This window comes from Aspergillus fijiensis (genome assembly GCF_003184825.1).
Source record: "Aspergillus fijiensis CBS 313.89 unplaced genomic scaffold BO72scaffold_60, whole genome shotgun sequence".
Lineage (NCBI taxonomy): Eukaryota > Fungi > Ascomycota > Eurotiomycetes > Eurotiales > Aspergillaceae > Aspergillus > Aspergillus fijiensis.
The window spans coordinates 77207-103967 of NW_024469036.1; the positions used below are offsets into that span (position 1 = coordinate 77207).

Sequence of the window (26761 nt, forward strand, 5' to 3'; positions counted from 1 at the left end):
AGAGTGGAGGACAGAAAAGGGGATTGTAGATCTGGATAGCTAGAGTCTTGGATTGAAGGACACGAAACAGGTAAAATCACTTCGGAGGGTTGAGGATCTGGGGCTAGACCTTTTGTCGCTGGGTTTGGTTCCTTTGTTGTTGAAGATGAGGTGCCGCCACTGTCATCATGTCAACGCTCGTCAGGTCTTTTCTTGTGGATATCAAAATAGAACCTGTCTTCGAGAGGAAAAAACTGGATTCGGGGGTTTGAAGGGAGGGTCAACAACATCCCCCCGAGCAAATCGGACAGAAAAACCGATGCAGCAATTGGGAAACTAAAAGTCCCCGGGAGAGGAGCAGAACTGGAAACTATCGACGGGCTTGTGTTTACGGACGGTGGACAACTGTCACCGGATCTGGAATGGGGGGATTGGACCTGTCATGAAAACCAGAGAGCAGGAAGGGAGGAGCGAGGATAAGGTACGTACGGAGTACAGGAAAAGGGAAAAATGCGAGGGTTGGGCTGAGAGTGAGTTGCAGATGGATGAGTGGGTTGGGATGGATGAATAGATGCATATACTATATAACCTGAGCTGGACCCTCACCACTAACACTAAATGGACTACAAGGGTGGGGGGGGGGGGGGGGAGGTAGGAAGTATAGAGACAAGGTCGAAGAAGCAAAACAAATAACCCTCTCTGGGTCCTTTTGAGATTAATTCACCTAGGCGACTACTCGAGGAAGAATAAAGCCGTTGTCGCAAGGGGGGAGGAGAGGGCGAGGGAGAGCTGAATTAGGGGAGAATTAAAGGTCTAGAGGCTGAAGGCTGGGGTTGGCTCTCACTCTTCTGCTTCTCTAGAAAGTTAACCGCGATTGGATCTGTCAGATGCCCGTTCGCGGGTTGGATACATCGACATCGCATCCGAATGCAGGGATGGAGAATATTGAGAGGACTGTACTGGACTCTGTACTCCGCACCAAGAAAGACTGGTGGCAAAAAAAAGACAAAAGACATTATCCGATTCTCAGGACGACTGTGAGAATTTCATGAATAATTACGGAGTACCTAACTACCAATCCAGTTGGAATAACTATAGCCGAAGGGCAGGCAGAAGGAAGGAAGAGGCCCAGAAGGAAAGAAAAAGAGGGTCAGGTTCAGGGACCCTCTTTTCTTTTTTTCTCTCTTTCCCCTCGGGTAGACTAGACTACGCGGAGTACGGTACGTAGTCGATGACGATGCGATCTGATCAGCATGCAATTTCTGACTGTCTGGACCTCCGGTTGTAGGGCATAGTTTAGTTCGTTCCGGGGAGAGGTGGATTACTCCAGGCAAGACAATTGTATTATTCTATTATTCTATGGGTCTGGATGGCGTGGTTCGTTCCTTAGTAAAAACAACATCAACAATAACAACATCTTTATCACAATGAGAAAGAATGAGAAGCTGGAATGCATAGGAAATGAAATGGAAATTGAAGATGTCTGTGCTGACCGCGATAAAGGCCGAGCGACTGGGGCTGCTGGCTGGGGCTTATCGGCCGGTCATGCAGCAGTGATGCAGTGATGCAGTGATGATGTCTTTCCTCTTTTTGCTTTCTTCATCTTTTCTTCCACTTTCTTTCAACAACTCACTCCTCCTCCTCCTCTTCTTCTTCTTCTTCCTCCGGCTGTTTCCTCCTCATGATGCTTCGTCATCTGCCTCTTTTCCCTTTCCCCTTGGTAAGCAGCTAGCTTTCTGCATATCCGGAACCAGCCACGGCGCCACTTTCATGTTTCCAACCATGCCCTTCCGACCCAGCCGTGCTGAACTGATGGTGGTGCCTGGCCCTTAACTTAGTGGACTTACTCAGTATTCTGTAGTTACCGGCACTCACGACTCTGTATTTTTTTTTATTATTATTCCCTTCTCTCCGCCAGCTGCAGCTGCATCTATACCAATTGGTTTTAGCTCTCTTACTTCTTACTTCCTCCCTTCTCCCTCCACTTCCTACTCTGTAAACTGCATTGCTTGTTAGGACTATTATTGTTTTTATTTTATTTTATCTCATTTTACTTTTTCTTTTTCTTGCTTATTATTGTTTTATTCCTCTTTCCCTCCTTTCTTCAACCCCCCTCCCCCAGCGACTGCATCCATCTGCCTGGTCGTACATCTTCTAGCCTAGCTCATCTGACCCGCGAACCGGACGGGTTCGACACAGTCGATCATCACCTGCCGACTGAGTTTACTTACTATATATCTTTGTCTCCAAATCCTACTCTTCCCCTCTTTCCCCCCTCATTTCCTGTGCAGGATACAGTATACATACTTACTCCCTTTCGCTGGATTTTGACTCTGCATCAACTAGCCTTACCTGAACTACCAGGCCTTACAAATTCAATCGCATTGAATTGCTTACTACCCAACGTTGCCCGGCCCGTTTTGCCCTGGTAAGCAGTTCCTCCCCCGTCCGTTCCGTGGTTCCCCTCTTAGAGACTCTCGTATGCTGCCAGTCCTTGCCACTGGATCACCGGCTCTCTCGGTCTGGATCTGAGCGGATCTCACGGACATTTCCGTCAGTCGTCGCTGATGAGTTTTAATCCGATGATGACCATAAACTGTGCCCCCCCTTCCCCTCCTCCTCCCTAACCAAAAGTTTCTCCGCGTTATTGCTTGCTTGCCTGCTTGCCAACTCCATTCTTCTTCAGCCAGCTAATTTCCTTTGCGCCGCCTCTAGATAGTTGCTGGCATTCCTCAGACCCGCATTCCTCGGTTGTGTCAGCGACCATCGATAACTATCCGTTTGCTATTGTGCTGCATACATTCTCGAGTTACATTGGGGAAATTAAACGGCAACACATGTTTATTGCGCCCGCCGTCTTCGTCCATCTACCGTTGCGCTTGTGGTTATAGACGTGCGCTCCTACCTTGCATCCCTTCCTGGTCGCCCACTCCCCTCACCCAGGACTGAGTCCTGCTCTGCTACCAGTTGCTGTGCGTCCGGCGAATCCAAAGTGGCAGTCGCCGTTGAGTCGCCACAATGCCTTCGACTTTTTGGGAGCGAACAAAAGGGACGTCTAAGAAAGGATTCGACAAGGCATGGCACACCCTCGACAAACTGGGGGATCCCGTAAATCGACTCTCCAATCGAGTCGGCGCAGAGGCCTTTTGGCCCATGGCCATTGACAAAGAGAGCGACAAGGCAGCGCGCATCTTACGAAGCTTCTGCAAGGATGGCTTTTACAGCGAGGAGGATGCGGATCGCCAGAGTACCGACAGCGCGGTCAACCCAACGACTGGCAAGATCGACCGTCCCAAAGGCAAACAACGAGTCCTCAAGAAAATCCCTTCAAGAGTCATCCAGCAGGCCAAAGGCCTCGCCATCTTCACCACCATGCGCACCGGTCTCTGGCTAAGCGGCTCAGGCGGAAGCGGTGTTCTTCTGGCACGGATACCTGAAACAGGCGAGTGGAGTCCTCCGTCGGGCATCATGCTGCATACGGCGGGTATTGGGTTCCTAGCCGGGGTCGATATATATGACTGTGTGGTCGTCATCAATACATACGAAGCGCTAGAAGCATTCAAGAAAGTTCGCTGCACCCTCGGTGGAGAAGTAAGCGCCTCTGCCGGTCCTGTTGGCATGGGTGGTGTTTTGGAATCCGAAGTCCACAAGCGACAAGCCCCGATCTGGACCTACATGAAAAGTCGGGGGTTGTATGCAGGTGTTCAGGTTGACGGAACGATCATCATCGAGCGAAGCGATGAAAACGAGCGATTCTACGGCGAGCGCATATCAGTGACGGATATCTTGGCTGGCAAGGCCAAGAACCCTCCTGCATCAATTCAAACACTGATGCAAACCATCAAGGCCGCCCAAGGAGATGCTAATGTGGATGAAGCCCTCTTGCCACCTTCAGGGGAGGCTCCCGGTGATGTCGAAGTTGGCCCTGCGATCGGCTCCTTTGGTGTACCTGATCCAGAGGATCCCGACCCGTTTGGGGTCAAGGCGTTAGAAGCGGAAGGTCTTTTCATTCGCGAGGCTGGTTCGCGCAGTAGACCGTCGCAGGAGGCATTCGAGTTCAAACCCGCCCCAAGCAGTCCTATTTATGCCACATTCCGCCGCAGTCTCGATAGTTCACCCCGCAGCAGCTGGCGCGCGAGTGTGCAGAGCTATGCCAGCATGGATCGAGGGACCCAGACGGATGATGGTCCGGCTACAGCGCCGCCTTCTGTCAGTCGCGCCTCTTCTCGAAGTTATCGAGACCACGAGGAGTCTCGTCTGGGTGCTGTTATTCCCGAGCATGGCGAGTACCATGTTCCCACGGACGTTCCGGTCGCTGCTGTCGAAGAAGAAGACGACTTGGTGGACGATGACGATCTAGAGGTGCACGAAGTCAGCAGTGCAACTGTTTCCAAGCGAGAAAGTACCGCCCATTCCCCCGTTTCCATTGAAGACTCAACAATGCCTTCTGAACTTCGACGTTACTCACCCACGTTCACACGTGCCCGCCTGGTGACAATTCCCAAGCGTGTCCCACCTGCGCTTCCACCTCGCAACCCTTCGCGTACTCCTGGTTCAATCTCGACATCGACCCCCACTTCGCCGACTTCACTCTCCCGCTCTCACAGTCGTCGCCGGTCGGTAGCGTCGAGCCCTGGACGCTCTGGAATGATTGGCCTCACCGAACTACCCCTGCACTCCCTGTCTGACGACTCGCTCAGTGACTCCTCGTCCAACGCAGCAGCAGAGTCGTACAGCAAGACATCACCTGACCGGGAGGATTTCCACTCCGTGTCCAGCTTCCACGACTCGGATGCCGCTCTGGAAAAGGAAGCTAGCATCAAGGAGATTCATGCGAGGTCTGACTTGCAGGTCATTGCTGCCGACGACAAGGCCGAACTTGCAAAAACACTTGCTTCCGATGCAGATGTGAAGGGTGCAGCAGCGGCGTCTTCTCACCTTGCATAAAGATGCGTCACAATCTTGCTTTCATCAGCGTTTCACTTTCAAAAAGACTTTGCTTTCGTCTGTATATATATATCCTTCAGGCACATGCTTGGGACAGTGGTCCTCTCATATATGACACTGATTGACCTGCAAGGCACCCAATACCGGTCCTCGCGATCTTTCTATGTCTGTGACTTTATTTATGCCCTTTGATGTCAATTTTGCAGCGTGTTTGGTGTTGATGGACTGGCTATGGGATACCTGGGCGTCTTGGTTTTTTTTTTTTCTTGAATGGGATCAGGATTTGGGCTGGAAGCCATTGATTGCTCTGGGAAGGATAGCCAGCGCTGGGACTTGGCGCTTGTGCTGATTTGGATCTTCTTTTTTATTTTTTCCCATCTCCCTTGATCAATCCTTTTTTCTGCTTATCATTTCATTATATACCATGAGTTCACTCTTCTCAAATGTTACTTCTTGTCATCTACAATGCCTCTGGATAGCCTATCTATATCACGGTATGATTTTTACTTTGACCTGAGACCCATTGTTTGACGGTGTAGCTGGAGCCTCACTTCAAAACCAACACACATTGTAGGAAACAAGTAAACATGAAAACTGTTATCGGCCAATTCATCAAGCAACGTGGAACGTTCTTCAGAAACCTGCAGCAGGCGGCAATCAACAGTCAGCGGCTGACGGCGGAGAGATCCGACCGCCACTTACTGGCACTGTAGGATTATAGGCAACACTAAACCTGTCTTATCTCTCACTTGATTTGGTTAAGCACTGCAGCCAAGGTACCTACTAATCAATCATCAATTTATTGATTTGGAGCTAAAAATTACACCATCCCCATGGACCCTTATAAGGAGCTGCCTGCTGGTCAATTGGACCTTCTGCTCCCCCCAAACTCCCCAGCTGCTCCCAATGCCTTCTCTTCGTGCTGTGGTGGTGGGCTCCGCCCTCGTATGTGCTGCGGCCGGCCAGTTCTTCCCTCCTAAGCCTGAAGGCGTCACGGTCATCGATTCAAAACAATATGAAGGTGTTCAAATCTCCTACAAAGATGTATGCTCCTAGTCAAACGCAAGGTGAGTGTCAAGCCACGTGCTAACCTGTTTGCCAGCCTGGAATCTGCGAAACTACGCCTGGGGTCAAATCGTACTCCGGCTATGTTCACCTTCCCCCGGGCACCCTCAATGAGCTAGGGGTGGACCAACAATACCCCATTAACACCTACTTCTGGTTCTTCGAATCGCGGAACAACCCTGCCAACGCGCCTCTGTCGATTTGGATGAACGGCGGTCCTGGCGGGTCGTCCATCATTGGGTTACTGCAGGAGAACGGGCCGTGTGTTGTCAACAAGGATTCCAATTCTACGGAGATCAACCCTTGGTCATGGAACAACTATGCCAACATGCTCTACATTGACCAGCCGGTTCATACCGGGTTTAGCTATGATGTGGCCGTCAATGGCACCTTCGATGCCCTCACCGGTGACTGGGATATCTCTGGGTTGGAGGCTGGCATCCCGGAGCAGAATAATACCTTTTACGTCGGCACGTTCCCCAGCATGAACAACCAGACCACGATTAATGGGACTGTGAATGCCGCCCGCGCCCTGTGGGTATTTGCCCAGGCTTGGTTCTCGGAATTCCCCGAGTACAAGCCCCATGATGACCGCGTCAGCATCTGGACCGAGTCATATGGAGGACGCTACGGCCCGGCCTTTGCAGCGTTCTTCCAAGATCAGAATAACCGAATCGCCAACAACACCCTGTCCGGCCATCCAATCCACCTCGACACTCTTGGCATCATCAACGGCTGCATCGACCTGCTTGTCCAAGCGCCGAGCTTCCCCGAAATCGCCTACAACAACACGTACGGCATCCAAGCACTCAACCAGACCATCTACGAGGCTGCCATGCAGGCCTGGAGTGGACCGGGCGGTTGCAAGGACAAGATCATCGAGTGCCGTGCGGTAGGCGCCGAGGGGGATCCGGAGATGCACGGCAACAACCAGACCGTCAACCGGGTCTGCCAGGATGCGGACGCCTACTGCATCGATGAAGTCAAGGGTGTCTTCAAGAAATACTCCGACCGCGGCTACTACGACTTTGCGCATTCGGCCCAGGACCCATTCCCGGCGCCGTATTTCATCGGGTACCTGAACCAGCACTGGGTGCAGGCCGCGCTGGGGGTGCCGGTCAACTATACCCGCTCGGCGGAGAGCATCTGGGAGGCCTTCCGGTCGACGGGCGACTACCCGCGCTCGGACCGCCGCGGCCTGATCGAGGATCTCGGCTACGTGCTGGACTCCGGCGTCAAGGTGGCCCTGGTCTACGGGGACCGGGATTTTGCCTGCCCCTGGACCGGCGGCGAGGCCGTCAGCGAGCTGGTCGAGTACGCCGGGGCGGCGCAGTTCCGGTCCGCGGGCTATGCGGAGTTGCGGACGAACTCCTCGTACGTGGGTGGCATGGTGCGCCAGTCGGGGAACTTTTCGTACACGCGGGTCTATCAGGCGGGCCACGAGGTCCCCGCCTACCAGCCCCAGACGGCGTATGAGATCTTCCACCGGGCGCTGTTCAATCGGGATCTGGCGACGGGGAAGATCTCCACGGTCAAGAACCCGGGCTACCAGAGCCAGGGCCCGGAGTCGACGTGGAGTATTAAGAATGTGGCGCCCGAGATCCCGGAGCCCGTGTGCTACGTGCTGGCTTTGCAGGAGACCTGTACGGAAGAGCAGATTGAGAGCGTGATTAATGGATCCGCGGTGATCAAGGACTACCTGGTGGTGGGGAGGAAGTGATTCGAGGGGATATCACCGAATTGGTGAGTATTTGTGGCATGAAACAAGGTAGTCAGTCCAGAGTATGGTTTCTTGAAGACCGTTGAATATCTACCTAATAACTACTCGGTATTAGCAGACTGAATGTAGTCAGATTATATGGAACTTAGTGACTGCACAAAACCTCAATCTTACTTAGTATGTACACATAAAGGTAGTGGATCACCGGCTGCCCGTTCCCCGCACTAGCCCGAATAGGCAGGTCGCCAGCTGACGGTGGACGGGACACTTTCTATACTTGGGCTGAAGTCCAGATGGATCAACTTTCCTCTTTCTCGCCTCAATCTCCAATTTCCCTTCCCTTGACAGCTAGAGTTGTCTGGAACCACCATTCAGCCAGGATCGACTGTTTGCTTGTTGCTAGCCTTGCGATCTCCAGCCCCGAATTTCAGTAGTATTCAGTCTCTTTGCCCATGTCAATGCTTGGGAAATCGAACCTTCTCGAACCTTCTCTTGGCCCGGCCAGCGGGGAGACAGCGTCACACGTCACCGCAGGGTTCACCTGAGGTGAACGGAAAGCCCGCCAACACTACTGCATAAGACTTCCACCATTTGTCCCCCTCCTACCCAACGACACAACTGGCTTTCGTCTACTGTCCTGAACACGAAATCATCATCATCCCGATCACTCGCTTTTCCGCTTCTTTCCCCTCTCCCTGCATCTTCCTTATCTCACTACTCCCGAAAGTTCCGCGCTACCTCACTCTAGACGGTGGTGGTCAGTGGGCAGTGTGGTCCTGTGAATCTTCTACGTCATTCGAGATCGTACTTCCTTCCCCGCCCGGTTTCGACCTGCCATCATTCCCCTGACGCACACCCCGACCGGTGGTGTGATCCTCCCTCCTCGTCGATTGCTTATATTGGAGGCATCGAGTTGCTCCAATTAGCGTTCTTCAGTACCTGACAACACCTGCGAAACCTTTCGTTTACACATTTGACCTGCATTTCCATCTTTTCGTTCGTCAACAACCACACCATCAACAACAACAACACACACACACACTCCACAATGGTGGCTGAAACAAAGCTTTACGACGCCCTATCAATCAAACCAGATGCTTCACAAGATGAAATCAAGAAGGCCTATCGCAAGGCTGCCTTGAAGTACCACCCGGATAAGAACAAGGACAACCCGGCTGCGTCGGAGAAGTTCAAAGGTATGCTTCACATCTTTTCTGTTCTGATTTGTCCAGTGCACAGCTAACCTAGACTATTGATAGAGGTCTCACAAGCATATGAAGTTCTTTCTGACCCCGAGAAACGCAAAGTCTACGATCAATTCGGTCTGGAATACCTCATGCGGGGTGGCCCGCCCCCGACGAGTGGCGATGCCGATGGCGGTGCCAACCCCTTCGCCGGAGGGATGCCCGGCGGTTTCTCGTTCGGTGGCATGCCTGGAGGCGGAGGAGGCGGTACCCGTACGTTCCACTTCTCGACTGGACCCGGTGGAAGCAGCGGATTCCGGTTCAGCAATGCGGATGACATCTTCCGGAACTTCGCCAAAGCCAGCGGAGGCATGGGCGGCATGGGCGGCGGGGGCGGCATGGATGAAGACGACCTCTTTTCGATGCTCGGTGGCGGCTTAGGTGGTGGCCGGGGGTTCCGGACCAACCGCGGGTCGACCGGCTTCAAGCAGTCTGCGCGTGCCCCGACGCCGGAGCCCACCGTCATGGAGAAGGAGCTGCCGCTGACGCTGGAGGAGATCATGAAGGGCGTGACGAAGAAGGTGACGGTCAAGAGCAAGACGTTTGACCCGGCGACCGGCAAACGCACTGTGCAGGATGTCACGCTGGAAGCGAAGATCAAGCCTGGTCTACGCACGGGATCGAAGCTCAAGTACCGTGGCGTGGGAGACCAGGAAGAGGGTGGGAAACAGGATGTGCATCTGATTGTCACTGAGGTAGGTTTCTTGTCCTGTCCTACGGATCTTGGTGGTGATTTACTAACGGTCTCTGCAGAAAGAACATCCCAACTTCAAACGCCAAGGCGACCACCTCATCACAACGGTCGAATTAAGTCTGAAAGAGGCCCTCACCGGCTGGGAACGTATTGTCCGCACGATCGACGGCAAGTCCATCAAGGTTTCCAAGCCGGGACCCACGCAACCGGGTTACGAGGAACGGTATCCGGGCCTAGGTATGACCGTTTCGAAGAAACCGAGCGAGCGGGGTGACCTGATCATTCGGGCCAATGTGCGGTTCCCCGCTAGCCTGACTGCGGCCCAGAAGGAGGTGCTGCGGGACGTTCTTCCTTGATTGATTTCGTGCAATTCGTGCAATATTCCCATCATAGTATTGTTACTGCTTTTGATGTGTTTCTAATTACCAGGGATCGGATTAGCATAGTTGGCGTTTGGGCGTAAGCGGCTGGATCGCTGAGGATGATGGAACGATGATGATTGATGACGGGAGGATAGTTTAGATTCGAATATACTTCGAATAAAAGTAATATCAAGTTGGCTCGGCTATAGTAGGTAGTAGGGTAATCGACATGAGTCACTGGTAACTATAACCCGGTAGACGTAGAGTACAGTCCTCTGTCTGTAGTCCAGTGAGAGTTCTAGCTACAGTACGTCCTTATCGTTATCGTAGGTTACGATAACGATAACACCCGATAAGATTAACCACGCGACCAATCCCCAGGCCAGCAGACCGCCAACCCCAACGTCAACATCCAGGCTTAGCTTAAGCTCAAGCTCCCATCTCCATCTTCATCTCCATCTCCTCAGTCAGCTTCTCCACATCACCCTTGATTATCAATCTATCCAGCACCTATCTCCAATTCATTCGCTCTCATCACTACTCATCTACCCCCTCAGCCAAACTATAAACTTCATCCTCCCACACATCAACACCCAATACCAACAATCCGAAGGATGACCCCCCCCATCAAACGCAGAACAACCTACCTCCAAGACCCCGCCACCCCCTTCGACCCCTCCCAAGCCCGTCTCCTCCCCCAGGCTATGGAGATCCGGAATTTACACAGCGCAAAGCAGGAACGGTGGACCGTGTCCGTTGAGGAGTTGTTGGGCAGTGGTGATGGTGGTGGGTGGGATGCCGAGGTACGTTCCCCGGTCGATCGGTCATCTTGAATATCTGGTAATGTGTCTCTGTGGAAGGATCAGGTCCGGGAGCTCTTGGGCAGTGGTGTGGAGCGGTTGAGTGTGCGGTGGGCTTCGGGGGATGCTGCTGCTGGCGCGGGGGGTGCTGTCACGCCCTTCGCCAGTCGGGTTTCCGGGGGGTTGCATGTTTTTTTGAGGCCGGGAAGGGTTTCGGGGCAGAAGGGTGTTGAGGGGGAGGAAGGAGGGGGGAGGAGGTGAGTCTTTAACTTTTGCTGTGTTTTATCTCTCGGGGTTAAGGATGCTACGGAGCTTGCGCTAATGGGTTTGGGTTTGGGTTTGGGGTGCCAGCGATGCGGTGTGTCGGGTTTTGAGGAGTGTGTTTGGCTCGGCGGAGGTTAAGAAGTGTCGGGATTATGAGGTGTGTTTTTCCCAATTTTTCTCTTACAGGATTCGTGGGTGGTTGGGCTATACGGCATGAAGGCTAAATCTTTTCTTGGGTGGCTTTTTGACTGTTGGCTAGAAATCTTTCACTCGGTCCGGTGCATCCTCTGAGTACCAGTTCTATTCGCCTTTGGCGTCGTTGGAGGGGTTGGTGGGTTTCGTTCGGGAGAAGGTTTGTACAGTGGCAGGGAAGGAGGGGGCTGGGGCTGAGGCGGAGCGGTGTCGTCGACAGGCCCGGGAGTTGCTCGCTGCGGACTCGGTGGATCTCGCCTACGACGCTGAATCGCGCAATCTGGTGGTGTCCGCGTTCTGGGCGGATGCGCCGGGGGGCGAGGGGTGGACGGAGGATCTCCACGCTCCGGCTGCTGGGTCCAAAGGGAAGATGGAGGTTGGGTTGCTGGGGGCGGAGAGGACGGCGGACCCTGAGGAGATCAAGATGGGTGGGCTGTTGGGGGTGGTTGGGGAGGATGAGAAGTTGAGTATGTTTGTTTTGTCTTCAAGCATACACGCAGAGAGAAAGCGCCACAACAGCTGACTAGTGTGCCCCCCCGATTCTAGAGCCGACGTTGTTTTCCTTCGCTTCCAGGCACCATGCCCTCCCTCGTGATGCCGTCTTTTCGGTGGGCTTCCCCTTGCCCACGGGCTTACATCCTACGATGACCATTTCCCTATCGCCCGCCGCGCTGCAACCCCCGGACGCGACCTGTGCCCTGCATACGTATCTCACGCTGCCGTCCTACCTCTTCGGCGACAAGTACCAGCTGGGCACCGAGGATCCGCTGTTCTTGGATTCGCACCACCTGGTCAAGTTGCAGTCCGTGACGGGCGAGACGGACCTCGAGGCGCCGGACTGGTCCGTGTCTCAGTGGGGTTCGAATTGGCTGCTCGAGGTGGCTACGCCCCCTGAGGATCAGACTCCCGAAGAATGGAACGTGACCATTCCGCTTCATTTGCGTTACTTGGCCCCGTCGGAAAGTGGTTATCGCTCGGTCGAGGTCCCCTGGCCGGTGGTGTTCTGGGCGTGTGCCGCCAGTGAAGAGTCCAAGATGCATTTAAACCCCTTCGACCGTGTGGGCCTCGGATGGGAGAGGCTTTTTGCGCCCCAGACCATATTTTACCAGGTGAATCCAGCTGCAGAACAGGGTCGGCTGGTTGAGGAGATCAGCGTGCCCGTGCTGAAGGAGAACGGCCTCTTCAACAGCAGGACCATTGAATTTGGCACAGTACTCGCCATTGTCCTAGGTTCGCTTTGGGTGCTGTGGAAACTCGGCGCCGTAATGCGGAGCTCTGGCGCCCGCACAAGGGTAGAGAGCCAGAAGAAGTCCCAGTGATTCGTTTGCCTTGCAGGAAACCCCAGCGCTCTTTCGAGAGATTATAACCGGTTGTATATCCATCATCGTTCTCAATCTGATCGCTTTATTTCTCCGTCCGGAATTCAGCTGGTAGAAACCGACCCGGCCCCGGGTGTATCCGCCAAGGGCCCCGGCATGTCGGTGTACATGAACCGTTCCATGTCGAAGTGCTGGAGACTCGGCATGTCAACTAGTAGATCACTCAGCCAGGAGAACCCTGGATAGTCGGCCAGCGAGTGGTGCGGCTCCGTAGTCGACGCAGTCTGTCCCGCCTCGATCTGTGATGTCGAGGCTGCCGAGTGCACGTGCAACACATCCTTGAGCACTTTGGTGTCCTCCTCCTTCTGCCGCTGGTGCAGGAGCATGAGCAGGTACGCCGTGCTGTAGGCCTCCCGCATGACCTCGGTATCGTACGCCGCCACGACCTCGCGAAGGGTGGACATGGCGTCGCCCAGCATCATCAGCGCCGCCCGGTTGTCAATAGCCAGCAGCGTACACACGACCTGGAATGGCACGTTGGCGGCCTGGTGCCAGGGACAGTTCGACGCCACCATCTCGCGTGCTGCGCGGAGGCCCTTCTCCGCGAGGGCGAGGACCCGATCAAGCAGTGCCCCGGAGATGATGCAGTTCAGGGCTCGGAGGCGACGGTAGATGCAGAGCATCAGATTACATTGGACCAGAATCAGCGGGAGTTGGGTGAGCACCAGGTTGAGGACGTCCGTCAGCGCGGATTCCAGGGCGGGTGCGTCCTGCGTCTTGTTGGGGTCGAGGCTCTCAGACATCGGAAGCAGGCCGAAGATCTCCGTCGGATGGCTCGGCGAGCGGGGCGTCGGCGGCAGCGAGGTGGCGCCGTGCAGGACCACGCGCGAGCGGGCGAGCTCGAACGATATCCACACGTTCAGATGGCGGGCCATGCCGAAGAGCCGGCGGCGCAGTTCCGGGTCGCACGGTTCCACAGGTTGGCTGAGGGCAGTGGTGGTCGTGTCGCCGCCGCCACCGGGGAGTTCGAGGTGCAAGCCTGTCGCTTCGATGAGGTGCATCAGCGAACAACTGGCCATCCAGGCTGCGTTCGGCGTGGCGGTCATGCGAAGGTAGGCTACACGTAGCACCCAGGCGGTCACCAGGTCCACGGACGGCGGCGCATCGGACACCATATGCTGCTCCAGCATCAGCCGGGCGCTCTCCGCCAGTTGCAGCTCCGCCGGAGTGGCCGTTCGCTGTGAAAACAGGCAACCAAACGCCCCGACGCCGCACAGGACCGCGTCGAAGGCGCCGTAGGCGAGGGCGGACTCGGCCGTCGCCGGGAGCCACCGTCGGCTCAGGTTGCGCAGCAGGTCGTCGCGCTCGATGAAGCTGTAGCACGGGTCGACCTTCTCGAAGAACACGGCCACCAGCGCGCGCATCTCATCTTGCGAGATCTGATCCACGATGGGCAGGGCCTTGACGGCGGAGAATGATGCAGCGGCAGCAGGCATGGTTGCGGCCGGGGATGGGGAAGGGTGCCGGGCGCCCATGTTCCAGGCGAAGAGATGCAATTTGGGCGCGTTGGTCGGGTCGATCTTGAGGCCGAGGCGTCTGGCGAACGCGGCGCCGGAGTTGGCGTCCAGCGAGTTGAGCCGCGCTGCGGTCTCATCGGGCGAGGGTTTGGAGGATGATTCCGCCGACCGGCTGCTGGCGGCGAGGCTACCACCTAACCCATCCGGCGTGAGGCTAGGAAGTCCCCCCAGGAACGGGGTGGACTGCAACTGGAACAGCCGCACGTCTCGCTTCTTGCGCGACTCCAGGTCATAGTGGCAATCTACCCCGAATTGAACGCAGGTTGAACAGGGCTGGTCCCCGGTGCATTTGCGCTTGCGCGATTGGCACGAGGTGCAGGCCACTCGCGAGCGCTTTCTCGGGGGTTCGGTCATGACGGGTGTCTGGATAGTGCATATTTCAGCCGGCTTGATGTGGTTACCGGATCATTCGGAAATCTGTGCTTGTACAGTCAGTAATGGGATGACTGGCGTTGTTTCGGAGTTGATTTGGAGGGGTCCAAGCGAATGGTCGAACTACACGAGGAGAAGAACATGTGATGTTGTTGTGGTGGTGGTGGTCTTGCATCGCTGAGTCAGCGGTGTGATTCGGGCTGCATTGTGCTGCTGCATAACCCCTCTCTATCTCTATCTTAACAGTCTAACTTCTTGGCTACAGTGGGCAAGATAACGCTTGAGGATTATGCTGAGAGAAGTTCACATCCTCATGGACATGCTGGGCCTGTCGTCTGCCCCATTATTGCCTGTATTTACGACAAGTTGACAACAGACAGAATTGTGTGACTTCTATCATCGGTGAGGAAAAGCATCCTCTCCTGGCCAATTGAACTAACGGACCCTGGCATTGATTGAGGTCGAAGCTTCGCATGGGAAAAAGTTTGCCAACTTGCATTGCAGTTGACTGCAGTTGACAACTGCGGTGAAGAAGTCGAGTTGATATCAAGGATGTGACCTACCGAATTGTTGAGGATCCCCTGCATGTGTGGAAAGCAGCGATTCGGGCAAGATCATCGGAGATCCAGCCTGCACCCGGAAGCCTTTGCTCCCAGCCATTCATTCCACCCAACTGGTGGGTCTGGTGCTTCTGGAGGCGATAACTTACTGTCCATCCAGTCGATATTCCGAGGGCTAGGATCCTGTGCTTTTGCAGCATGAATTATACCCATACAGTACATATCCATCCTGAAGTCCACGACGTATACACTCAACGAACACCCGGGGCATTAATCAGTGTGTCATTTGTCTTATCAGGGCCATTGATGGCTTCTGGGGTAAAGGATGATATTAGTCAAGGATATCCCCAGATGGCTGCTGGGGAGGCAAGATGTTAGGTAATGAATGGAGCGCAGCAGCAATAGACCCATTCTACAGTGGAGTGTACATCAATAGCGACCTAAGTGCCTACACTACGGTACGGTACGGTTCGTCGTGAGTCACGGACGCACGGCTCAGGGACGGAGGGGAGTCTGCCGTAAAAGTAGAGATACCATCGGAGGCAATTCCAATTATTCACGGTGAATAACAGCCGTGATAAATCCTGGCCCAAAAAACCTTAGAAAAAAAAATCATCAGTCCGATAGCGGGAGGCAATAGCCCGCTTCCGATTGGCGGGGAAAGGGAAGAGAAAGGAAAAGGGAAGGCACGTGACGTGCCCACCCCGACCGGGCCGGCGGTCGCTCTTCTTTCTTTTAATGCCTTCCCCTTCGCTCCCTTCCTTCTTTCTCCCTCTCTCCTTGTCTCTGACTCACTCAATCTTCCACCATCTTCATCAATCCCATCCTATATCTCCGTGCATCTACACCCTTCAATGTCTGTCTAATCAGACTCATCTTTTACTTCAATTTTAAATAAAGACTGGTAACAGCACCGTCGCGCTTATGCGTTTGGCACCTTCCGTCTTCACCTCTCAGGTATGTTGTGCCCCGCCACCACTACCGTCACTATGAACTCAAGCATCAAGAATCTAACCTCGACCCTAATAGGACTACATCTCGGATCACCTCTGGAAAGCTTCCGGAAACTTTTGAATAGCCACCACACATATCTGCCACTTCTTCATCTTCCGTCACATCCAAATCATATCACACTATGTTCGCTCGACTCTTCAAGGCCATGCCCGCCCGGGCCCAGGCCTTCCCTTCCGTGAATGCCTCCGTTCAGTCCCGCTTCATGGCCACCGTCCGTCAGGGACGCCCGGCCACTGAACGCGCTACTTTCACGATCCGAGATGGTCCGATCTTCCACGGCAAGTCCTTCGGAGCCCGCTCCAACATCTCGGGTGAAGCCGTCTTCACCACCTCCCTCGTCGGATACCCCGAGTCCTTGACCGACCCCTCCTACCGTGGTCAGATCTTGGTCTTCACCCAGCCCTTGATCGGTAACTACGGTGTCCCCTCCGCTGAGCGGGATGAGCACGGTCTGCTCAAGTACTTCGAGTCACCCAACCTCCAGGCTGCCGGTGTCGTCGTCGCCGACGTCGCCGAGCAGTACAGCCACTGGACTGCCGTCCAGAGTCTGGGCGAGTGGTGTGCCCGCGAGGGTGTCCCCGCCATCTCGGGTGTCGACACTCGCGCCATTGTCACCTACCTTCGTGAGCAGGGTTCCTCCCTCGCTCGTATCACCGTCGGAGAGGAATATGACGCCGATCAGGATGAGGCCTTCGTCGACCCTGAGCAGATCCACTTGGTTCGCCAGGTCAGCACCAAGGCCCCCTTCCACGTCAGTGCCGCCAACTCCCAATGCCACGTTGCTGTCATCGACTGCGGTGTCAAGGAGAACATCCTGCGCAGCCTGGTCAGCCGTGGAGCCAGCATCACTGTCTTCCCCTTCGACTACCCCATCCACAAGGTCGCCCACCACTTCGATGGTGTCTTCATCTCCAACGGTCCCGGTGACCCCACTCACTGCCAGGACACCGTCTACAACCTTCGCCGCTTGATGGAGACCTCCCAGGTCCCCATCTTCGGTATCTGCTTGGGCCACCAGCTTCTGGCTTTGGCCAATGGTGCCCGGACCGTCAAGCTCAAGTATGGTAACCGTGCTCACAACATCCCTGCCCTGGATCTGAGCACTGGCCGCTGCCACATCACCAGTCAGAACCACGGTTACGCTGTGGATGCCGATACCCTTCCTTCTGACTGGAAGCCCTACTTTGTCAACCTGAACGACTCTAGCAATGAGGGTATGATCCACAAGACCCGTCCCATTTTCAGCACCCAGTTCCACCCGGAGGCTAAGGGTGGTCCTCTGGACTCCTCTTACCTCTTCGACATCTACTTGGACAGCGTGGTCAAGTACAAGAACAGCCAGTTGGCTTTCCAGCCTGGCCGTGAGACCGCTCCCAGCCCTCTCTTAGTTGACCTGTTGGCCAAGGAGCGTGTTGGTGTGCAGCCTACCATCGGCATGCAGAACGTGGCTGCCGCTGCCGCTGCCGCCGCCGCTGCTGCTTGAGATTTGTCGAATTGGGACTGGAGTTCATGGTTTGGGTACGGTCGGATCATATGCGGTTTCTTTTGTCAAAATGGTTCGGTTCATAGTTTGGGTACATTTTGAGTTTAATGTAGTAAATACATTTACCTTCTAACTTTCTAAGCATAGTCCTTTCATTCTTCTCCGTAGACTTGTTTTCATTAGTCGTAACGCAGATGATGTCCTGGTGCCAGTCTGACCGGGTATAGCCCTTCAAGCACCAATTCGCCATTATGCTGATAACCCCTTCATCAAGTGGGTTCTGGCCAAGTTATATTTTCTAACCTTCAAAAATCACTAAGTCATTATTTCGCCACGATCGAAACCACGTCCTCATCCGACACCACATGCCCCAACCCCACCCGCTGAGGGATGTGTCTGGCGCTGGCACCCCACACCATCGCATACTTGAACGTCTCCTTCAGCGTCCGATGGATGCTATCACAAACATCCTCGATCGTCGAATTGTGCCGCACAATCAGCGCCTCGGAGAAATCAGGCTCCTCTCCTTTCCTATAGCAGACATCAGCTTCAGATGGCCTTACCGAGGGAGAAATAGACCCCGCTGTCGTGGTAGAAGGAGAGGGAAAGATAAGACGATTTTTGTGATTGGGAAAAGGTGGACCAGGGCCAAACGTACCGCTTCGTGTAGACGCGAATCAAGCGGAGCTCCTTCCAGATGCGCTCGACGACGTCTTCGACGCCGAGGTCGAGCTCACAACTCATGACGGCGGTGTAGGGTTCGCGGGCGAGTTGGTCGAGGAAGTCGAGGCTGACGCCGTCGATTTTGTTGTAGACGTAGAGACTGTCGTTTTGTTAGATGATATCATATTATCCTTGGGGCGGGCTTGAATGGTGATGGGAAGACGAGCGGTGGATAGAGTAGGGAATCAAATATACATACCATCTGATGTATTTGCGGTGGTCTTTCATGATCACGTCGATGAAGTCGTCGATTGTCGCTGTGGTGGGGTGTGGTGTTGTGTTAGTTTCAATGGTTATACCCGGGGGGAAGGGGGGTTGTTTGAGTAGGTGTTGGGGAATGGGGACATACCGTATTCGTCTCGCACGAGGACTTCGCAGTTCAGCATCTTGTAGTCACGGAGAACGTTGAAGATCATCTTCTCGTCGAGGTACTTTGGGGGCGTTTGGAAGGTGATCTTCACACCGCCGGCCTTCTTCTGTTTGAGGTAGATGTTCCTGTGGTTGGGGTTAGATTTTAGTCAAGGATAAAGGACTGAGTCAAGACCGCTAGAGAACGTACGGCGGTTCCTTGTTGAGACGAATCCCCACGGCATCCAATTCCGCCTCGAGCAGGGCTCGTTGCTCCGCTCGTTTCGTGGCATCCAGGACCATCAGGACCAGGTCGCTTGTCTATACGCCAAAGCCCCAGAATGCAATCGTCAGTGTCTATCCCAACCATATGTCGGAAGAAATGCACCAGTGGGATTTGATAAGGGGGAGGGAGGGAGTCTGCTGCCTACCTTAGCCGCGGAGATGACCTGCCGTCCTCGACCCTTTCCTTCCGCAGCCCCCTCGATGATACCGGGCAGATCCAGGATCTGGATTTCCGCGCCGCCGTACTCCAGGACACCGGGGATGGCGGTGAGCGTGGTGAAGGCGTACGCGGCGGTCTCACTCTTGGTCTTGGTGATCTTGCTGAGGAAGGTGGATTTACCGACGGAGGGGAAGCCGACGAGCGCGACGCGCGCATCGCCGCTCTTGCTGACGTCGAACCCCGTGCCACCGCCGCCGGAGCCCCCCGTGGGTTCCAGGAGTTGAGCCCTCAGACGGGCGAGTTTACTGCACAGGGTTGGTCAGTTATCATCATTCTTGTATCTTTGGGGTGGGAACGTTTGATGTTGATAGAAAGGGGAATTGGATAACGTGACCTGACCACCTACCCTTTCAACAGACCCAGATGGTACTCTGACATGTAACATGTTAGGATCGGATCACTTGATCTTCATGCATGCATGCATGCAACGCAATCTTCCGGGGAAAGAATTCACCCACCTGTGGCCTTGTTCTCTATTTGCTCGGGTTAGCATTGCATTATGGTATGGCGGGGCTATCACCGGAGCAGCGGCGGCGGCGGGCAAAAAACAGTTAACTTACTCTGCGTCCTGCGCATCTCATCTTCAATCCTGCAACGAGGCAAAAGGTGCCGTCAGAACCGATAATCCCTCTAAATTCGTTGGTAACCGGGACAAGAAGAACATACTCCTTAATCTTCTCCGTAATGTTCACCATCGTGCCGGTCGAGAGCCCCGCGGACTCGTTGCTTTCTCTAATATGGGTAATACAAAATCGGTTTTGCACCGGAGAACCGCGCTGGGAACTCTCTTGGAATTAGATGGAAGAGAATAAGCTGATAGATCCCTAGCAAAGCCTGATAGGACAAAAGTTCTCTCGACAGGCAGAGCGGTCTTTTGGTTGCGGGGGGAAGGGGGGGGGAGAAACAATAAACCCCATCTTCAAAATCGATGCGACGCCCGCCGCGGCGGCGGCGACGGACCCCCCGCTTATGTAATTTGATATCGCGGCGACTGCGATTGCATCTCCGCCCCGCTCGCTCGCTGCTCTCCGAGGATTTCTTTCTTGTCGTTCTCATCACTTCCTTTTCGTGGATAATTGCGTTACTTGACGGCGGCGGTGGCGGCAGCAGCAGTAGCAGTAATCATGGCGCTACACTCGACTTTACATGGCGCTTTGACTATCGGCAACCGAGTAATCTGAACACACTCACCATTCCTCCTTTCCCTGCAGGAACAAACGTCGGCGCATGTGCAAGACGACCTCCAACGACCTGCAACGACCAGTGAACCGCCCTTCTGCCGTCGAAGCTCGCACCGTTGCCAAGGTCCATCGACGATAACGGACGAGCTCTCCTCTACCTACGTTCAGGAACAAGTTGCACTGGAGCTGTGATCAACAAACAGCGGGGTCGGATCAGTGGCAGTCGATGGCCTGGGGCTTGACCCGTTCGCTGGAGAAACCAATCCCTGGATGAGGCGTAATTCACAGGTCAAACCGCTGGAAGGGCTTGGATTACAATTTACTATTGATGCTTGAGGCTGCGGCTGCGGCTGCGGTATCAGTGTTTCGGCCGAGGTCCAACAAGTGGATTTGAGCCTGCTTGTTGCGGCGCTCAAGAGATGGCGGGAGCAGCGGCACGATTCAGAATACCATAGCTGGAGTATCGTAGCAAGGGTAGGAAGGACCGTTTCAGAGATCGCGGGCAACGAGCCTCCTCACTTGATATACACGCTAGAGCCAGGTACTGTCTTACGCTTCTTATAGGGCTGGTCTGCCTGGTCTTAATCATAAGGTAGGTTTCAACGTCGGGGTATAATTCGGTTTGCTAGAAATGCGACGAAGTAGAGATATCTGGCATGGAATCACAGCCATCACAAAAATAAACAAAATTCCACATGTTCAAGTTCACGCCAATCCACATTCCACCCTTCACGCTCAGCAGCCGCTTGCTAAATCGTAATATATACAGGACCCCGTCCGGTAATTGTAAATAAATGCGTTCGTATAGAGCTCCGCACCATCGCCGGTCTGTGCCTCGTTCGCAAGATCAGACAGCAACTCGTGCACTTGATTGAGATATTTGCGTTCGGTCAGCGGGGCGTTTTGGATGACCGCTCGCCAACTTTCCGGGTCGGAAAGACGAGTGTTCCTGATCGCTTCGAGCAGATCGTCGCGCGTATCGATGGCGGCGACCGGGCCATTCAATGCATCTTCGACCACCTCCCGGGATCGGAAAAGGGCTGGCGAGTTGTCAGTGCCTAGACTCGAGATGGTGGGCGCGACAGAATCAAAAACCTACCAGACTCGACAATGTTCCTGCGGTTCGACTTCTTGCTCCGGTGCTGCGGTATCAGGATGCGCACATCGCTGGCCCGATCACCGTTGATAGTGCTGGTTTCGGCTTGGCTTAGCAGGCGAGACTGTCGCTGAGGCTCTGCTGTGCCTTCACGTTGGTTGCGCGCACGCATCTCGTTGCGGATCCAGGGCACCAGCTCGGGGCTTCGAATGTCGAGCTCTTCTCGAGGAGAAAAACTCTTTACTTTGAAGCCACGCTCCTGGCTGTCCTGCTTGGCTATGACTATCCAGCTATGGCTGTCTTCCTTGTATTTGTTGAGGAGTTCCTCCAGAGACGAAGCATCAACGGCAAGCTCGGCGCTGATGTCGTTGGCCCACATATCCTGGACGATCTTAATTCCCATTGTACGTAGCACAGTAGGGTCGAAACTCGCAACAAGAACGTCACACTGCATATTGTTAGCACGGTGGAAGAAGCCGATCAGGATTGCAGACTTACCCTTCTCGTCTTCCAAAATGCCCCGGTTTCGGCCTCAGGATGCTTAACGGATGTCTTGGCAGCAATTCCTGTTCCCAGATATTCGAGCATTGCTGAGCTTAGGCGATCCCAGCTCAAGTTAAACCCTACGGCGTGAGTCTGGGAGCGGTTTGCCAGCACCTTCGGACGGAACTCTTGAACCAAAGAATCATACCGTCCGCCGGCAGCAAAGACGTCACGCCGCTTACTGTCAAAGACGCACTGGAACAGAATGCTTCCTCGGAAGAATTTGTCATTCAAGCTTCCAAGAGGATTCACATATACTTTGCGCTTCACGTCGAACCCCTTCAAATAAACAGCTAGTAGGTTGATACGAGCGAAGATCGGCGCCAGTCGCTCGGCGAAACGAGTGCCTTCCATGATTGCCCGTAATCGCTTTTGTGTTTGCTTAGGAGAGTCTGACGTACGTTAGTTATGCATATGACCTACAAGGGAAGGCAAACCAACCTCGAAAGTCGAAGCGAGCAAGGTCGTCCAATGAGGTTGAAGCGACGCCGATGGAGGGCGACCGAAGCTCGCTCCTGATCTTCTGCATGGTCCATTTCCCCACGTTTAGCCTGCTGATCACTTCCTTTACGCGAGGAATCTGAGAAGGAGTGATCCGGCAGAACTCCATGATAAGCTGAAGCAAGTCGGAGTGGTTGACCAGGAAACACATGGGAGATGACCTCAATGGCGGAAATTCGTCAATGATCTCATCCAGAACTTTGATGACTTCTGCCTCTTTCAGCGCCAAATCCAAAGTGTTGTGCGACACAATATCGAAGTCAACCTCTTTGTGGGTTCTAGGCTCCCCTCCATGAGGCATATCTCTGTACACAGTGCCAAAAGCATATGTCTTCTCCAGCGAAGGGTCTTGTCGCGGGATGGCACGTGCGTTCGGCAGAGTAAGATCGAATGGCAACTGAAGCAGATTTCCGGAAGAATCCAGCAACCTCACAGCGCCGTTATTGTAGTGCTGAGACCTGGGGAAGAGCATTTGCCTCGTTGTCTCCACGGCGCCGTGCCGACGAAAAATCGATGTCAATCTTTCTTTGACCAACCCCCGAACAAGAAGCTCGTGGGCTGCTGGCGTGCCGCGTGAGTCCATGTCCCAGGCGATGTCTTCGTACTTCTTAGGAGACTGGGAGAATATTCCAGAAAGGATCTTCTTGTAGTCAGGAGAATTGGGATCCGAGAGCAAGTGCATGATGGCCCTTCGGAACGTCTCTTCTTCCACTTGGAGAGGGATCTGACCACTATGCAGAAGGTCTGAAGCCGAAGGACGTTGGCTTGGATCATGGTTCAATAATGACCTTATAATCCGGCCTTGAAGCACCTTCTCAGAATACTGGAACGTCGATGGCAGCGTAAAATGCTGTTCTCTTATTGCCCGTAACGTCTGGTCACGTTCCATGCCCGTTGGGAGAGGATGGCACATCTCGAAAAAGATCACACCGAGAGAATACATCTTCATCCAGTCGTTAGCAAAGACGAGTAGTTGCTGTGGTCCATGGTTAAACTTACATCCACCTTCTCGTTATAGTTTTCTGCTAGGCCAGACTTCATCTCGGGCGCGACGTAGTAGGTTGTGCCCAGACTCCGAGTGAAATCACCTTCAAAATCAGCCGTTGTGGAGGAGCGCACTGCGGTTGTAAATTGGCCACTGGTAGCCAAGCCAAAATCTCCAATGCGTGGATTGTTAGCAACATCAATGAAGATATTGTCTGGTTTAAGATCGCGGTGAATGATGCCATGACCATGAATGTGGCTAAGGCCATCGAGAATCTGCCGGAACAGGCGCCAGGACCGATCGACATCGTCGTACAGACCATTTCGGATCAGATCGCGAAGTGTCTTTCAGGTAATTAGCTTGTAGTAAAAAAACATAGAATAGAGCAAGGAAGATAAGTCTTACATGTTTCTCACAGTACTCCATCTGGATGTAAAGCGTCGTATGTACTGGTCTGCCCTGCGAACCTGATCCAATCCGACTCAACTCTCGACCTGTACCACTTTCGGTCTCATAGGTCTCTGAGGTGTCTCCTCCTCTTCTGTGGGAAAGCGTGCCATCGTCGTCATCATCACTGTCTGAGCCAAATTGGATTTTGGGGTAGCCGCTGGAGCTGATAAAGTCCAAGCCACCCGTGCTGTAGTCGTATGCACGAGAGTCCCGACTAGCAAAGACGTCGCTATCGGTCGAGGAAAGAGCGTCTTCATCTACATAGTCATAGTCTTCTTCGATCCACGCGGTATAGTAGCGTACTACGTACGGGTGGTTAAGACGGGACAGTAGCATGATCTCCGACAGCGTATCTTTCAACGCAGTGGTAGACTTCTGGGATATTTTCTTCACAGCGTAGAACCGACCATCAAGCTTATTTCGAGCCTTCACAACCTGGCCAAATCCACCTTTTCCCAGTCGTCCGGCTTCATCGAAGTCCTGGTTATAGCGCGAGAACGCCGGCAGTGCTCCAAGAGAATCAAGACGCGGACGCCTCGGAAGAGAAATGGAATTTGCAGCACTTGTTCGAGCAATCAAAGGCGCATCGACGCGGAAGAACTCAGACGGTTGAAGTTGAAAGGCCGTGGGCCGCTTCTTGGGGTCTGGACGAAAGAACTCGTGTAGTAGGTCCTGCAGCGGAGACGTTAAACCCAAAGTGCCCATCATCGCATTGGCCGACGTATACCGCTGGAGGACATCCAATCCGAATCCCATCTGAAGAAACACAATACCCAAGTCCCATACATCAGTTTTCATGGTCGGTGGAGCTCCCTCGTGGGCCAGCTCAGGCGGCATCCAGAATGGCGACTTGGATATCGCGAGCGACCGTTTTCCTGCCGTTGAAACAGGCAAAGCCTCTTCGATGCTAGCCTGCAGTTTGACGATGGTTCCTCCCGTGGGTGTTCTAAACAGCAAGACACGCCCACAACTTATATTGCCGTGAACAAAGCCACTGCGGTGATAATATTCCAGAGCCTCCAGTAGTTGGATCGTCCAGCTGCGGAGCAATTCGACCGGAACCGTTCCAACCATGTCTAAGAATTCCGAAAGAGGCCCCTTATTTGAGTATTCGACCAATGCAGAAACCTTCCAAATGGTCTCCTGCGAGCTTAAAGGTCTGGAGATCTTGAATCCGATAAAGTCTCGAATGTTCGGATGTCGAAGCTTTTTTAGACCTTCCAATTTGTCTTCGCTTAAGCGCATTCTTTCCCGGAATTTCAGGGGGTCGACGCCTTTTTGGTCGAGTGACATTTCCTTCAAAACAAGGAGAGGGGCATAGGCTCGGTTGTCGGAAGCGATAGGTCTCACAGTACATGTTTCTTTGTACTGGCGACTCTTTAGGAGCGACTTTCCGAATACGGCTCTGAAGAACAGCGGATCCTGACCCGGCTCCGTCACGACGAGGGGCGGATCGAAGGTGATAGAACCGGCGGATTGCTGCACGCCATCCGAGTCTCCATTGGCGTCTAAGCCAGGCGTGCGACTCTTGCGACGCGACAGCTTTGTCCGCTCCCTCAGCCTGTCCTCGAGCAGCTGCTGCAGTGCACGTTCTTCCTCTGCGGTGGCTGCCTCCTGTTTGCGGATTTCTTCCTGTCGTTCTAGCTCGGCTCGTTGATTGGCAGCGGCCTCCTGCTCCCTGCGTTCCTCTTCAAGACTAGGAAGATCCTTGTCTTGCGCTTGCGCCTCTGCCACGTCTTCGAGGACATCCTGGATGGACACGGCCAGCTCATAGATCATCTCAGAGCCCAGAAGGGTCTTGGGTTTGCTGCGAATGATATCTTGGACTCTTGAACGAGCACCCTGGCGCAAGTCGTCTAGATTCTCGAGGGAAAGATTCGGAACGGTCTTTGGGTAGGTCGTTGGTAGCTCCACCAGCAACTCTAAATGTACATCGGGGTTGGACGAGGCTCGGAGATGAAGCTTAAAAGCAAGCTCGGACGATTGCTGAATTGACGCAAGTCAGTTTGTTCTCTCTTGCCAAGGATTCGGCTGAAGTACTGTCGACCATACCTGCCAGGCGGAGCGCCGGTGCGCAACTTCTTCGAAATCATCGCCGTAGATGGAGCGCAGGGCTTCCACCTCGTTTTGGTGGATCTCCTGGTAATTGGTGGGGGCGACTATGGGTGCGGCAAAGGCAGAGAGATCTGGGGAGAGCTGCTTTTTCTCCGCTCGAGGAGAGCCAATCTTGGGGGCATTGTTGAAATTCTTCTTCTGTTTGTGAGGCATAGCGGGGCGTTGGGCGGTGTGTGGAGTTTAATGTTTGCACCCAGATAGAATTGGCCTTTGCCACGGAGAATAGTGACAAAGATGCAGCCGAAGCTGCAGCCCTCTACAGCTCAGAAAAGCACATATTCGGAGAATAAAATAGAATGAAAGTAAAGGGGGGGGTGGGAGGTAGAATGAAGTATGGGAGGTGGAAGAGGTGGAGGGTGGGAAGGGCGGGAGGAGAAGAGAGAAAGGTGGGAGGAATAATGTAAGTGTAGGAAATAGGAAAAGAAAGACAGGCAGGCCAAAGAGCGGTAACCACACGGACCACCCCATACGCTGGGCAGCGGACACTGGACTGACACTGAACACTGCCTGCACAAAGGCGGAAAGGGTGGAAAGGCGGTAAGTAATGCCCGACTGTGGATCGCCCCGTCATTTTTCCGCTGACCGCCTTTGGGCCTCTAGCGCAGTGAGTGCTGGGGAAAAGACGGCGAACTGCGAACTAAAACCAAAGCGTAAACAAAGCACAGCGTTCCACGTCAATTCCCCTGCCGGTCGCGCCCCTCCCACTTGCCTCTCTGCCTCTT

The 26761-nt window shown here is 54.0% G+C and overlaps 8 protein-coding genes across 8 annotated transcripts; 5 read left to right on the plus strand and 3 right to left on the minus strand.

Moving 5' to 3' along the window:
- Positions 1-2997: 2997 nt before the first annotated feature.
- Positions 2998-4926, plus strand: BO72DRAFT_387227 (DUF500-domain-containing protein; the record flags this gene model as incomplete). Its single annotated transcript, XM_040941667.1, has 2 exons — positions 2998-4229; positions 4383-4926. 2 exons carry the CDS (start codon positions 2998-3000, stop codon positions 4924-4926), a joined length of 1776 nt encoding a protein of 591 aa, XP_040797404.1.
- Positions 4927-5702: 776 nt separating this feature from the next.
- Positions 5703-7857, plus strand: cp1 (putative carboxypeptidase S1). Its single transcript, XM_040945571.1, has 2 exons — positions 5703-5970; positions 6029-7857. Exons 1-2 carry the CDS (start codon positions 5833-5835, stop codon positions 7709-7711), a joined length of 1821 nt encoding a protein of 606 aa, XP_040797405.1. The 5' UTR covers positions 5703-5832; the 3' UTR covers positions 7712-7857.
- Positions 7858-8452: 595 nt separating this feature from the next.
- Positions 8453-10021, plus strand: BO72DRAFT_243318 (putative DnaJ domain protein Psi). Its single transcript, XM_040939942.1, has 3 exons — positions 8453-8907; positions 8971-9650; positions 9709-10021. Exons 1-3 carry the CDS (start codon positions 8760-8762, stop codon positions 10003-10005), a joined length of 1125 nt encoding a protein of 374 aa, XP_040797406.1. The 5' UTR covers positions 8453-8759; the 3' UTR covers positions 10006-10021.
- A 604-nt stretch (positions 10022-10625) lies between these two features.
- Positions 10626-12586, plus strand: BO72DRAFT_462137 (uncharacterized protein; the record flags this gene model as incomplete). Its single annotated transcript, XM_040946552.1, has 5 exons — positions 10626-10814; positions 10878-11068; positions 11163-11232; positions 11335-11734; positions 11814-12586. 5 exons carry the CDS (start codon positions 10626-10628, stop codon positions 12584-12586), a joined length of 1623 nt encoding a protein of 540 aa, XP_040797407.1.
- BO72DRAFT_243372 (putative C6 transcription factor) lies at positions 12499-14660 on the minus strand. Its single transcript, XM_040939943.1, has one exon. It carries the CDS (start codon positions 14515-14517, stop codon positions 12691-12693), a length of 1827 nt encoding a protein of 608 aa, XP_040797408.1. The 5' UTR covers positions 14518-14660; the 3' UTR covers positions 12499-12690.
- Positions 14661-15869: 1209 nt separating this feature from the next.
- cpa1 (carbamoyl-phosphate synthase (glutamine-hydrolyzing) CPA1) lies at positions 15870-17733 on the plus strand. Its single transcript, XM_040947624.1, has 2 exons — positions 15870-16052; positions 16125-17733. Exon 2 carries the CDS (start codon positions 16231-16233, stop codon positions 17590-17592), a length of 1362 nt encoding a protein of 453 aa, XP_040797409.1. The 5' UTR covers positions 15870-16052; positions 16125-16230; the 3' UTR covers positions 17593-17733.
- Positions 17734-17738: 5 nt separating this feature from the next.
- Positions 17739-20052, minus strand: BO72DRAFT_451769 (putative GTP binding protein (Gtp1)). The gene is made up of 10 exons (XM_040945572.1): positions 19835-20052; positions 19729-19757; positions 19627-19641; positions 19515-19539; positions 19095-19413; positions 18875-18984; positions 18665-18810; positions 18515-18572; positions 18251-18415; positions 17739-18123 (listed from the first exon to the last, which is right to left on the minus strand). Exons 1-10 carry the CDS (start codon positions 19861-19863, stop codon positions 17916-17918), a joined length of 1104 nt encoding a protein of 367 aa, XP_040797410.1. The 5' UTR covers positions 19864-20052; the 3' UTR covers positions 17739-17915.
- Positions 20053-20942: 890 nt separating this feature from the next.
- On the minus strand, positions 20943-26406 carry cpcC (putative protein kinase (Gcn2)). Its single transcript, XM_040945573.1, has 7 exons — positions 25977-26406; positions 23880-25910; positions 23489-23818; positions 22430-23432; positions 21944-22380; positions 21449-21893; positions 20943-21389 (listed from the first exon to the last, which is right to left on the minus strand). Exons 1-7 carry the CDS (start codon positions 26190-26192, stop codon positions 21085-21087), a joined length of 4767 nt encoding a protein of 1588 aa, XP_040797411.1. The 5' UTR covers positions 26193-26406; the 3' UTR covers positions 20943-21084.
- Positions 26407-26761: the final 355 nt, after the last annotated feature.